Here is a 13383-nt window from a genome sequence, read left to right on the forward strand (position 1 = left end):
TTTTAAAACTTTATATCTTGTTAAAATATTTTATTTACAAATAATGCATCGGTATGATCTAGGCAGCCGGAAACAGATGGCGCAATGTCATAAATAAATAATAGTTATCACTTCCGATTTAGAAAAAATTTAGTCTTTGCTGACCTCCATATCAAATTTTCTATTGTCTAAATTATTTAGGAAATTTTGAATGTATGGGATCACCTATATAAATAAAACTGAGTGTGCAATAACATAAATATTTCCAAGTGATTGGCCTTCACTCATAAATATCGGACTGTAAAAAATGAATAGAACAGAAGGGCTCGTTTTGCGAAAAAATGCTGTTTCTCAAAACGTCGATAGGTACGAAAATAATGATGACGAGCCTGAAAAACTTCTCACTGAAGAACCTGAAGAAGAAGATGTAGATTCTAAAGAAACAAGATTAACGTTGATGGAGGAAGTTTTATTATTAGGTTTAAAAGATAAAGAGGTATGCCTGTAATGATCATTACGTCATTATTAGAAATAACTCCACTTTGTTTATAAATAAACATACTGGCACATACACAATGTTTACGCAGAAGTAATTCAGTTTAAAAGTTTACTAGCTCGTTCATTATTCACAATTTAATTTTTCTAACTGCAGTCGTTTTAATCTTTTGGCACATCTACTCAACAAATAAATAATTCACTTTCATGTATAACGTACTCTGGGATCAATCCTGAAGAGTTCTTCCGGGACTTGTTTTTGCGAAAAATATTTTTGTTAAAAGTTTTCCGCATTCTATATAATATATATTTCTATAAATGTAAAATATATAGAAAGGCTAAATTGAAATAAATGTTTATAACATTTACAAATATAAAATTATGCGTGCAAGCATTTTTGTAATCAAAGAACAGTCCAGGTTTTATAAAAAGGAAGATTTCTATGTACTAATCATGTCCAGAATAATCGTCAAATCTCGTAAACTTCTGGTGAAAATTAGGAGAAACATCTTAAAAAAGGGTCTAACTGGAAAGATTTAGGGGAATTTCCATATTGTGGTCAGTTGCAGAATAATTGCAAAGTCTTGGCAGCGACCTGAAAGAAACTAAACAAAACATCAGAGAAAAGTACCAACTCTAAAGGTTTAACTCATAGCCAACCTCGGGTAAACATCTACATGTTTTTTTTAAATTTGATTAAATTGCAAGTTTAAAATCTATTTGACGCCTTGGCGATTACAGTTGGTGCAACAGATCATGATACGGAAACGTCCCCAAAAGTTTAACCCTTAACCATCCCCTCAAGCAAAGTTCTACATGTTTTTCTTATAAAAAAGGCAAGTTTGGCATGTGTAGAGTTGACCTGACAGACTACAATAGGGAAATAAACCGAGAAAAAAAATTGATTCTATAAAAAATTTTAAATTATTCTTGTAAAAATTTCTTACTAAATGAAAACATCCAGTTTTAACAACAGGGGTCTGTCTAGGTTTTTCTGAGAGGTACCTATTTTGTGAAAATTTAGACATAATTTGTGAAAAATTAAAAATTATATTTAAAAATCAACACAGAAATATGGATTTATCGCTTCTTAAGGGANCATCTACATGTTTTTTTTTAAAATTTGATTAAATTGCAAGTTTAAAATCTAATTGACGCCTTGGCGATTACAGTTGGTGCAACAGATCATGATACGGAAACGTCCCCAAAAGTTTTACCTTTAACCATCCTCTCAAGCAAAGTTCTACATGTTTTTCTTATAAAAAAAGGCAAGTTTGGCGTGTGTAGAGTTGACCTGACAGACTACAATAGAGAAATAAACCGAGAAAAAAAAATGATTCTATAAAAAAATTTAAATTATTCTTGTAAAAATTTCTTACTAAATGAAAACATCCAGTTTTAACAATCACTATTTTTTATAAAAAATTTTTTGGTAAATCCATGTGGTTTTCCAATCTTTTTTTTCGGCAGCTTCCTTATTGTTTTTCAATTTAATTCCTATATATTTAATAAGACTTTTGTAATCCAGAGACGATCCAGTTGTTAATTTTTAGAACTCACCTGGAAGAGAAATGTTAACTTGCACAAAGTCCATATATCACGGATTTTCTTAATTATTGCTTCCTAAAACCAACTTCCTTTTCTTAACCTGGCTAGTTAGGAAGCTCTTTTTGAAATATGCCGGAAACTTGCAAGAAATGGTAGAGACGCATTTCAGAAGTCTGTGGGAGTCTGAAACATCAAAAGAGTGCAAAGGATGAGATAGTTTATAACTGATTCCTATACTTCAAACCTTGCCACAATACAAGTTTTATCTAATTCCACAAAAGGAATTTTGACTGTTTTGCTGTTGAAATATTGTAACAAAGCCCCAATATTGAAGGGCAGGGTCAGATTAAGTGTACGCGGGGCCGTAGGCCATTTAAATTTTTGGGGGCCCTTAGATTAAATTTTTTTTCTCGTATATTTTTTATTTATTGAAATATAAAAGTATTTATATATCTTTTTAATTTAAGAATGCATATTTAAAAGAAAAATAAATAATAATAAATTAAATTTTTCTTTATTTTATTAAATTAGAATTAAAAAATAATCATAACATTTTTAAAAAATTTGAGAAATCATTGTTTTTCTTAATTTTTTAAAACTTCCATTTTAAGGGGTCCCCTAATCATTGGGGGCCCCAGGCCATGGCCTAATGGGTAATCCGGCCCAGCTGAGGGGGGGGGGAATATATTGTTAGAAACATAACTTCCAGATTACTAATTTAGTTATTTCCCAAATGACGCTTTCCCTTCATCACACACTTGTCAAACACTCTTTTAATTACAATCCTAGTAAAATGAAGTTTCTAGCAATTAATTGCAAAGCACCTTAGAGTTCAAGCCTGAGCCCATGCGTTTTGAAAGCTTAAGTGGTGAAACTGACAAGGAGTTTTCTCGGTCAAATAAGATAAATTTAATAAAAATTTTAAAATTAAATATAATACCAGTGGCTCTTCAATTAATTTGATTTTTTATTACAAATTTTCGATAAATTTTTAAAGACATATGCTGGTAACCAGGTGTATTGCAAAAAATATAGATACTAAGTGGATATCAATAACAAAATAAAATATGTATGGTAAAAAAAAAAATTTTAAATATATTTTTAATTATTTATATTTGATTACATGTTCCTATATAATTTTACATTGTACATAATAGCGAAATTAATTGTTAAATGTAATGAAAATTTTGTTACATTTTTTTTTGTCTGCCTTTACATGTAAGAAACTGAATTTTGGACGGTATTTACTTGCATAAGCATTGTTTTTACTTCTGAAATGTCAAAAACTTGAAATTTAAAAAAAAAAATATGTGCTTGTTGGAGTACTACTCTTCGGCTTGATCCATTTCTGTGATGTTTTTTTGGTTTCTCGCGGGGTGCTGCCCTGAAGTTAACAGGACTCCAACCCCAGATCATAATACGGAAATATTTCTAAATTATCATAATATGGAAATATTCTTCCCCTTCACTAAATTCTAATACACCCTTTAAAAAATCTGGATCCAAAATAAAATCTTTTATAAAAAACCTGAATTCAGCATAAGACTCTTCTCAAAAAACAGTTTCAGAAAGAGATTCTTCACAAAAAAAAATGACTGAACAAAATTAGAGGATGATTATTTCACATAATCCTTTTATTCTAAATTGTATTATTATCCTATTTTTGATTGCAGGTTTAAAACTCAAAAAATAATTTTTATACACATGAAAGAGGGATATTTCTGATAGTGATTTGTCATCCCAATTACGATCGCTAAGGGGCCGAAAAGATTTTAAACTTGTCAAACATGTACAGCTTTGCTCTAAGGTTGTTACAATTATTGAAATACATAACATAAAATCTTCGTAGCTTCTGAAGTATCTACATTATGAATGTCGAACTTCACGATGGAAGTTAGCATGCGCTCTCAACATGTTGTCGGCCATTTGGAAGGATACACACTAATAACGAAGTTTAACGCTATAATTTTTTTATATTTATAATCATTGCAGTGATGTACATCAGGAATTTTAAGAATAAAAATCGAGGCTGACATCATTATATAAATAATGAAATGAGAAAAACATGCTACAACAATATCAAAAAAGAAAAGAAAATATTCACATGAGAAGTTTATTTTATATTTTAATTTTTTTAAAAACAAAACGACACTGGGTTTTGTTTTGGAAGAGATTGAACATTGTTGCTTGGATGTACTTAATGTGATTAAATAAATGAATGTTTTTTTTTAATTTTCTCTCTATTTCCAATTGCACCAAATCAAATTTTTACTTAAATTATCCATTATCAACCACAGATTGTAAGTTTGATCTAAACCAGAGAATGATCAATCTCCAATTCAGTATCCCTGGAGGTATAGATTTGTAATGGGAGATTGGAAAACTTTGTGACCCTGACAGGTTTGATATGCACCAGCCACCATTTACTACACAGGGGGTTTTTGGCCTGCGTAAACATAATACACAATATTTCAAGATCATTTAATGTGAAATCATAACTGGAAAATATTGCATATTTTCTATTATGAGGACTATGAAAATCCCTAAAATTCCCTATGAGTAAAATCTTTAGTATATTTTGCAACAATTCATGAGATTATATCATGAAATTTATATTATTTCGTAAAATCTACTGGATTTTTTCCTATATACTACACAGGGAGTTTTTGGCCTGCATAAACATAATACACAATATTTCAAGATCATTTAATGTGAAATCATAACTGGAATATATTGCATACTTTCTATTATGAGGACTATGAAAATCCCTAAAATTCCCTATGAGTAAAATCTTTAGGCAACAATTATCATGAAATTTATATTATTTCGTAAAATCTACTGGATTTTTTCCTGTATACTGCACAGGGAGTTTTTGGCCTGCATAAACATAATACACAATATTTCAAGATCATTTAATGTGAAATCATAACTGGAAAATATTGCATATTTTCTATTATGAGGACTATGAAAATCCCTAAAATTCCCTATGAGTAAAATCTTTAGTATATTTTGCAACAATTATCATAAAATTTATATTACAGTATAGAACCCGTTATCAGAATCAGAAAATCAAATCAGAATCCGTTATCAAATCGGAAAACCAAAAAACCGGAACGAAATTCGATAAATTTTCCCGCCATTTAAAAAAAAAAAAAAAATTTTTTCTCTTATAAGATTTTAGGATTTTTCTTTCTTTTTTGAAGGATGTTTACCTTACCATCATTGGGAAATAATCATTAGTGTATTACTCCATCGTTTTTCCTTCTTTTTTAAGATTATTTCCCAATTTTTTTTTTTTTTATTTGGGTATAACAATAAAAAAAGCGGCTTTTTGTAGCGATTCAGAAAACCGGAAAAATCAGTTATCCGGAATAGCGATGGTCCCGATCTTCCGGATAATCGGTTCCCTACTGTATTTCGTAAAATCTACTGGATTTTTTCCTATCCGTGTTGGCAGCTATGCACATTTGTATAATGTGGGGTGCATTTTTATTTACTTGCAAATATGTATTTACTAAATTTGAATAATTATTCTAGGGTTACACATCATTTTGGAATGATTCCATATCATCTGGATTGCGTGGATGTATCCTAGTAGAGTTAGCTCTTAGAGGTAGAGTAGAATTGGAGAAAGCTGGCATGAGACGCCGCAGTTTGCTTATGAGGAAGGTGTTGGTTAAAAACGATTCTCCAACTGGTGATGTCTTACTAGACGAAGCATTAAAACATGTTAAAGAAACGGAACCTCCTGAAACTTTACAAAGTTGGATTGATTATCTAAGTGGTGGGTATATTGGTTTCATGTTACTGTATCAAATGCACTCTTTGAAAATTCCACTCCTTCCTTGAATTATCTTTAGTCACTGATGCATTTTGAAATTTCATGCTTTCCAAAATGCTATTTTATTCCATTATCAAAAATTTTAACTACTGCAAGTGAATTATTTTGGGTTTATTCCAAATAATAATAATTTAGGTAACTATTATATTTGCAAAAGTCTGTCTAGGTTTTTTTTTCTTAAGTGGTACCTATTTTGTGAAAATGTACACATAATTTGTGAAAATTAGAAATTATATTAAAAAATCAACACAAAAAGTATGGTGAGAAAATATTTTCAAAAATTGTCACTATAAATAAAAATCATTTATGACTGGTAAATTTCTATATATTTTTCCTCATATATTCATAATTAATTTTGCAATTGTAAAAGTTTAGGCTAAAAATTTTAACTAAATTACAAATTCTATAAGAATCATTGTCATTGTCAAGAATCATTTGAAATTTTTTTTTTTTAATATTAATAGTGTTTTTGTTTGTCTGATGGATGACATTAATTAATTTTTTTGTTGATGTTATTAATGTTGTTCATTGGCAATTTTATTTGTTTTGATCTGTTCTTTTACTCTAATAATAATTTTCGGAATAATTGCATGAAATTAATTAGTGTTTAAATATCAATAATAATATTGATTGGAGGTTTATTACTTTTTTTCTTCTCATCTTTGATATTTCCATTGATATTTTTTTATATACCGACCTTATTCACAATGTGACAGTTTTATTTATTATTAAAACATTATTAATATTTAGTTTAGAATATTTATTACAAATTAGTTATAAAATTTTATGTCTCTTCATTCAGTAATATGAGTATATGATTACCAGTATAGAAAGTATCTAAGCGAATTTATTATCTAATTTATTGTTATGTATGTTACACTTTATAGAATTCATATTTATAATGATTAATATTTGAATTTATGTTTAAATATTGTACCTAGACGTAAAAAAGTCAAAAGTTAAAATATTTTATTTTTCCCCCACCTAATTGTCGTATTTAATATTTTTTTTCCATGTTCCCATAACAAATCAATACCTCTGGGGGTACTGATCCAGGTGTTTCCTTGTCTTCTGGATTGGTTCAAAATTACAAGGCTACGGAGTAGAACATTAGTAGTCGTAAACCGAAAATTGGGTCAGCTGTTCAATGACGGATATAAAAATCAATATGGTCACTCACACTCCAAAAGAGATGCTGGATGTGATGTCATGCTGTTAGTAAAGGCATTTAAGTTTGTTTTATGCCATATCCCATTACAGCTGAATAACGTCGCCCTGTCCATTTCATGTCGTCCAGCATTGATGCTTGCAGTTATTTTACTCAATGTTACTTGTCTGATAACACTGGCAATTCCATTCACTTGTTGTCAGTCAGTGCATGCAGTCGGTCACTGCGTTGACCATTATAGGTGGTACTATCTGAAATTAGGAATATATGGAAACATGAATATATAGAAAACATGGAAAATATTACAGAACAATAAAAAAAGGGAAAAAGAGAAATAATAATGATGAAAATCTGAAAGAAAAAAGGAGAAAAAAAATTAATAAAAATCTGGAAAATATGAGATATAATCTTTTCATCACCTCACACGATTATATCCGCAAAAAGGAGTGCTTTCTAATATTGTATCAGTATAGCCAAATCAAAATATATCAATACAATAGTGTTAGGAGCACTAAAAAAATATATATACAGTAAAACCTCTGTTAAGCGGACATTCTTGGGACCGAAAAAATTGTCCGTTTATGAGAGTTGTCCGCTTGCTGGAAGTGTACTCTAATAACGAAGTTTGACACTGTTAATTGTTTTTAGAATATTTTCAAGATGTAGAAATAATTAAATAATTTGCAATAACTATCTAAAAGGATATTTATTTAAACTTTAAGAAAGGTAAAAAAGAATATATAAAGAAGTTTGATATAAATACATAATTCTAGATGTAGCTACAGATAAATGAATATAATTTTCCTATTAGCATAGATACTCAAGTCAGACATATGATACCGAATAGGTTTCANTTTTTTTTTTTTTTTTTTTTTTTTTTTTTTTTTAATTTTTGAAATCTCACTTAACTTTTTGAAATCTCACCCTGTTTTTGAGAAAGGGTGAGAAATTCTCACTCATTTTTTTTCTGAGATGAAAACACTGTGTACTCTAATAACGAAGTTTGACACTGTTAATTGTTTTTGGAATATTTTCAAGATGTAGAAATAATTAAATAATTTGCAATGACTATCTAAAAGGATATTTATTTAAACTTCAAGAAAGGTAAAATAGAATATATAAGGAAGTTTGATATAAATACATAATTCTAGATGTAGCTACAGATAAATGAATATAATTTTCCTATTAGCATAGATACTCAAGTCAGACATATGATACCGAATAGGTTTCAATCCTCCGTAAGTTTCAGTTATTAGGTTTACATCCCCTTATACCTACCTATCATTTGATAGGGAACATAGTTAATACCTTCTTGAAAGTAAACCTCCCATGCTTCACAGTTAAGTCACGAGGACCTATGGAGTTGATTATTCACAATTGCTCAGCTATGAAGTGTCTGAATAAGTGTCTCATATTATGAACTCATCAAAGATTATATTTCTGTTCTCTTTTTTACCCCAGCTGTGTTAAGTACCGTCTTTAAATTGATAAGAAAATTAAAGAAGAAGCGTTGATAGCATTTAAGATGCCATTTCATCTTTAGTGGTCTCATAACCTGTGTGGTCCAGATGAAAAGATCAAAAGATGCTGCTGTCTGAATTATGTCAGGAGAGCAGTATAATTTTTTCTCCTTTCTTAGCAAAGAAGATAAGGCAAGGAGAAAGATTGATTCTTCAGTGGTGAAATAGCTTAAAAATATTTTTAGTTATGGATAAGGCAAAAAATTTACGCGTTTTAAAAATGGCGAAAAGGTGTATTTTTTTCCCCTTGCAATTTAAAGCAGAAATATTACTTTTTTTTTTCAAATTTAGAAAAAGTAGCGTCCGGTTTGAAGAGATAGAAAATAATGTTTCATAGCCAAAATGACTGTTCGGTTACGGGAGTATCCACTTTGCGGAAAATGTGCATAATGGTTTCTTCATAGAAGATTCACGGGGAATTAAAAATATGTCCGTATTGAGAGGCCCCCATTGTGCAGGAGTGTCCATAACAGGAGGTTTCACTATATATATATACAATATAAACAAATATTTTTATAGATAATGAGAAAGACAGTTAGGACCAATTACTATGGTTAACAGTTACTTATATATTTCATTTTATTTGTTTTACTACTTAACAGTGAATGTTTTTAGAACTGCTGTTTTTACTACTCATATTTTTGTTAATTTTTTAACCTTCGTCTTAATAAATACTTGAAACTTGAATGAGTATAGTAATAATAAATACTACTGTATAAATAATAATTATGCACCATAATAATAAATATTTTTAGGATTGAATACATTTAATATTTTTTAGAATCGCATGCAATAAATATTTTTTAGGATGATTCTGTTTCTACTTTATGAAAATCTTGAATGAGGTTAATAATTTTGCAATTAATGGTTGATTATAACTGTTCATTACTGCATAAAGATTTTTGTTTATTTTAGCTGAATTATATATGATTCAGTATTAAATTATGTCAAATTAGTATTTTTAAGAACGAAAGATGGCTGAGCAGTAGCGCTTCGCGCTGTCGTGCCACAGGTCCCTGGATTGATCCTCAGGCCGGGCAAGGTTGACTCAGCCTTTCATCCCTTCAGTGGGTCGATAAATGAGTACCAAGCATGCTTGGGAACTAAACACTGGGGGGTTCCGCGTTCGACAGACCACCTGACCGGAACATCTGCTCCTGCACTCCAGAGCCCAAGGTCAAGAAAACTGAGATGGGCACAGTAGGCCTTGGCCCTCTATGGGCTGTCGCGCCGCTGAGTTTTAGTTTTAGTATTTTTAAGAACTGCAGTTATATTTGATATATGTACCTATATATATATGTGTGGAGTTTGGAGCTGTTGTTATAGTATTATAGTGTAATAACTGTGAACATTGCGTCATCTTGTAATATTAAAGGAAGTTGCATCATCCTCTTGACATTGAGAGGCGCCAGCCAGACCAGAAGGGGAAGTCCTGAAGGGAAACTCCCGAATTTATAATTAACTCTTACTTTATACCATAGAACACTCTAATTCTTAGTCACATGCATTCCGGAGACCACTGCTGACTATCTCCCACATATATAATGAATGTTTTGATAACCAACTTGTAAAGTGTGCTTAATGTTTGTCTGATCATTAAACTGGATTATTTCTTGGATAAAAGATATCTTCAGGAATTGCTATTAATATTTTAGAGTAGTTAATTGCTAATTTCTCGATATTATTGTATCGCTAAAATAAAACTTCTATGAAATCTAGCTATGGACAGGACTGTGAAAAGCAGACTCTTCTCTGTTCTGTAAAAACTGTGATAAAAATTTCACCAATGAAAACCAAACTAGTACAGAAACATAATGAAAATCATGTCATAGTTGTGTTGTAGTTGCTTATCCTCTTAATCTGACATGTGTCAGATAAGCTCCAAGTTGCCGCCGACCACAAGAAAATTCTTAATATAAAAGGGATCTGATGTAAGATCCACCGCCATAGTAAAAAGCACAAACCACAGTAAAAAAAAATTTAGAAAATTATCGTATTATTTACCATTCTATCCAGAACTTTGACAACCTTATAGGAGTGATTGTATCCCGGGTGTATCCCAGAAATCTAGGTTTTTCGTATCATCCCTCTAGATCTAGAAACCAATAGCAGGGCATGTGATTTTTTTGCAGAATTCTGCATACCTCAAGACCATTCATTTGCGGACTTCCACGAATCAAAACTTATAATCCGACGAAATTTTCACTACAATTTAAAATTTGTAAGAATTAATTTCTACAATCTAAAATTGAAACCTTTACTAAATCATGTTAATGAGACGTTTTCATAAATGTGACTCTTCTGAAATTTTGATTTGTGGGATTTTCATAGTTTTTAATGATTGAAACTGCACTGTAATCCTCTAATCTCGCGATTCATATTCCTGTGATTTTAATATCTAACATCGATTTTTGTATTTACCTGATTTAAAAGTCATTCATTGTGAATCGTTGAATCGTATTCTTTGATTTTAAAATCGTACATCGCAATTCATATTCAGACAAGTTTAAAGTCCAATGTCACTACTCGTATTCACGGGATCTAAAAATCGTGTGTCGCGATTCAAAAATTAAATATTGCGATTTGTATTTTTAGTTTCTTAAATACAGTATTTGCAATTCATATTCCCACAATTTTGAAATCCAATATCCCGATTCCTGTAAGAATTTAACTAAATTTTTTCTTAAATTAGTTACTACAAAAGTGTGATATTCTTTACTGGTAATAATAAATCCTAATTCCATAAATTATATTAAATATGAATAATATATAAATTGATATCATGTTATCAAGTTTTTTGTTCATAAAATTTTCAGAATTTTTCACTTTGTGTCACAATCCCCTCTGACCTTATACATGGTGCGTAACGTTTTTAAAAAGTGCTTAAAGGTGCTTATTTTCGATATTCGTTTCTTTAAATGCGCTTAATATTCCTTTTTCGAAAATTAGATTTTTTTTCTTTACCATGTCGATTTTCGCCATGTATTATGAAAAAGCGTGGTTTTCACATTGTTCTATTCATCGTTTTCACAATTCATTCAACCGCAATCCATTTCGGCGTATCGTCGGTCCGTAGCCTATGCGATCATTTTATATGCTTGATGGAAATATTTGTAAGCCCACATGTGCGTTTATTGAGTTGGGTTCAGTAAGACTCTACCACTCTCATGTGCAACTCTTCTGCATTTTACAACATATTCTGAAACTCGGGCTTCATTTTTAACCCTCTCAAATCAAACCAAAAAATCTTTAGATCTTCCTATGCTAATATAATCAGGAAAAGAGTTTCTTGTCAGAAACTAGTTATTTTGTCATGATTATGTTAAGTCTTTGAAAATTATTTTGCATTTTACTAGCGTATATAGTGCTTAAAAATATTTTTTGAGTGCTTTAAAAGTACTTGAAAGGTGCTTATTAATATTTTTTGTTAAAAGATTTGACTACGCACCTTGTTATATATATATTTTGTGATTTTGAAATGTTGTGAGTTAGATGCTTTATGACATGTGCATTCATTTAATAAAAGAAAACATTTCAGGTGAGACTTGGAATCCTCTAAAACTCCGATATCAGTTAAGAAATGTTCGGGAGAGGCTTGCTAAAAACTTGGTTGAGAAAGGTGTCCTAACAACTGAAAAACAGAACTTCCTACTATTCGACATGACGACTCATCCTCTGACGGACTCTTCCACAAAAACCAAACTTGTGAAGAAAGTCCAGGATGCAGTACTGAGCAAATGGATCAATGACCCACACAGAATGGACAAGCGCATTCTATCGCTTATTATTCTCGCTCATTCCTCTGACGTCTTAGAGAATGCTTTTGCCCCCCTCTCTGACGACGACTACGAGGTGGCCATGAAGAGAGTCCGAGAATTACTCGAACTGGACGTCGAGGCGGAAAGTATGAAAGCGAATGCCAATGAGGCAATGTGGGCTGTGTTTGCAGCTTTTGTAAAATGAGGTAGCATTATATAAAATTATATATATTGTACATTTGAATGAAAAAAAACTTGCATTAATAATAGTTTGTTTTCTTTCTCCTCCCGCTCCTGGACATTTTTTTTGGGAGGGGAGGGGGAGACTGTCTATTAAATTCAGGTGGAATCTTTTCAAATAATAATCTGTTCTTGCAGTTCTTATAATGCAATGTGATTTTTCTTTTTCTTCTTTGTCAAACGGGTTTCTTGTCTTCGATATTAAAAATTTGAATTTTTATAAAACAAGTATAGTTGAATTGTGTTAATAAAATATTTTAACTTGCTTTTGATTATTGCTTATTTCTAACTGGTATTAGATTAATATTTGGAACATGAATTAATTTATATTGAAAAGATATCTAAAATTCTTTGGAAAAAAAAATCTTTAGGCATGCAACGAAAAGTTTTTGATAAGATTTTATTTGTTTGGACCTAGAAATAAAACTTCCAGAAAGTTTATTTTTTTGTGTTAGGAATATTTCTGATGTCCTATGTATTATTTCTAAATAAACTTTGGTTTGTTTTTTTTTAATTATTATCTTTTTCTTTTAAGTGGGACCATAATTTGTTATTTTACTTTGCTGTGGGTATTTTTTAACTGACATTTAATTGCTTTCATTTTTTTTATTAGTATTTTTTAGATATGTTGTTATATAAACTTCTTTAAAAAATGTTTTAGCTTGGATAATTTTTTCTTAAAGCATAGTTAAAAGATGTGTTGAAATTTTTTTTCCTTTTGTTGAGTGAAAAAAATCCCATTTTTTATTACGCTCACAGAGTGGTAGTGGCCGAACTCGAAACATCTCAATTGTGAGGTATGTACAAAATGAGTATTATAAGTTATTCAAGATT

At 30.3% G+C, this 13383-nt stretch overlaps 1 protein-coding gene across 1 annotated transcript; it reads left to right on the plus strand.

The window, feature by feature from the left end:
- Positions 1-65: 65 nt before the first annotated feature.
- LOC107447224 (Golgi phosphoprotein 3 homolog sauron) lies at positions 66-12816 on the plus strand. The gene is made up of 3 exons (XM_043052176.2): positions 66-475; positions 5560-5806; positions 12090-12816. Exons 1-3 carry the CDS (start codon positions 287-289, stop codon positions 12512-12514), a joined length of 861 nt encoding a protein of 286 aa, XP_042908110.1. The 5' UTR covers positions 66-286; the 3' UTR covers positions 12515-12816.
- The last annotated feature ends 567 nt before the right edge of the window (positions 12817-13383 follow it).

This window comes from Parasteatoda tepidariorum, chromosome 10, assembly GCF_043381705.1.
Source record: "Parasteatoda tepidariorum isolate YZ-2023 chromosome 10, CAS_Ptep_4.0, whole genome shotgun sequence".
Classification (NCBI taxonomy): Eukaryota; Metazoa; Arthropoda; class Arachnida; order Araneae; family Theridiidae; genus Parasteatoda; species Parasteatoda tepidariorum.

Bases quoted from the DNA above. Each gene is read 5' to 3' on its own strand.
- LOC107447224 (XM_043052176.2), top strand. From the start codon at position 287: ATGAATAGAACAGAAGGGCTCGTTTTGCGAAAAAATGCTGTTTCTCAA. The intron at 476-5,559 runs GTATGCCTGTAA...TAATTATTCTAG, and splicing joins TAGGTTTAAAAGATAAAGAG to GGTTACACATCATTTTGGAA. The intron at 5,807-12,089 runs GTGGGTATATTG...AAAACATTTCAG, and splicing joins TTGGATTGATTATCTAAGTG to GTGAGACTTGGAATCCTCTA.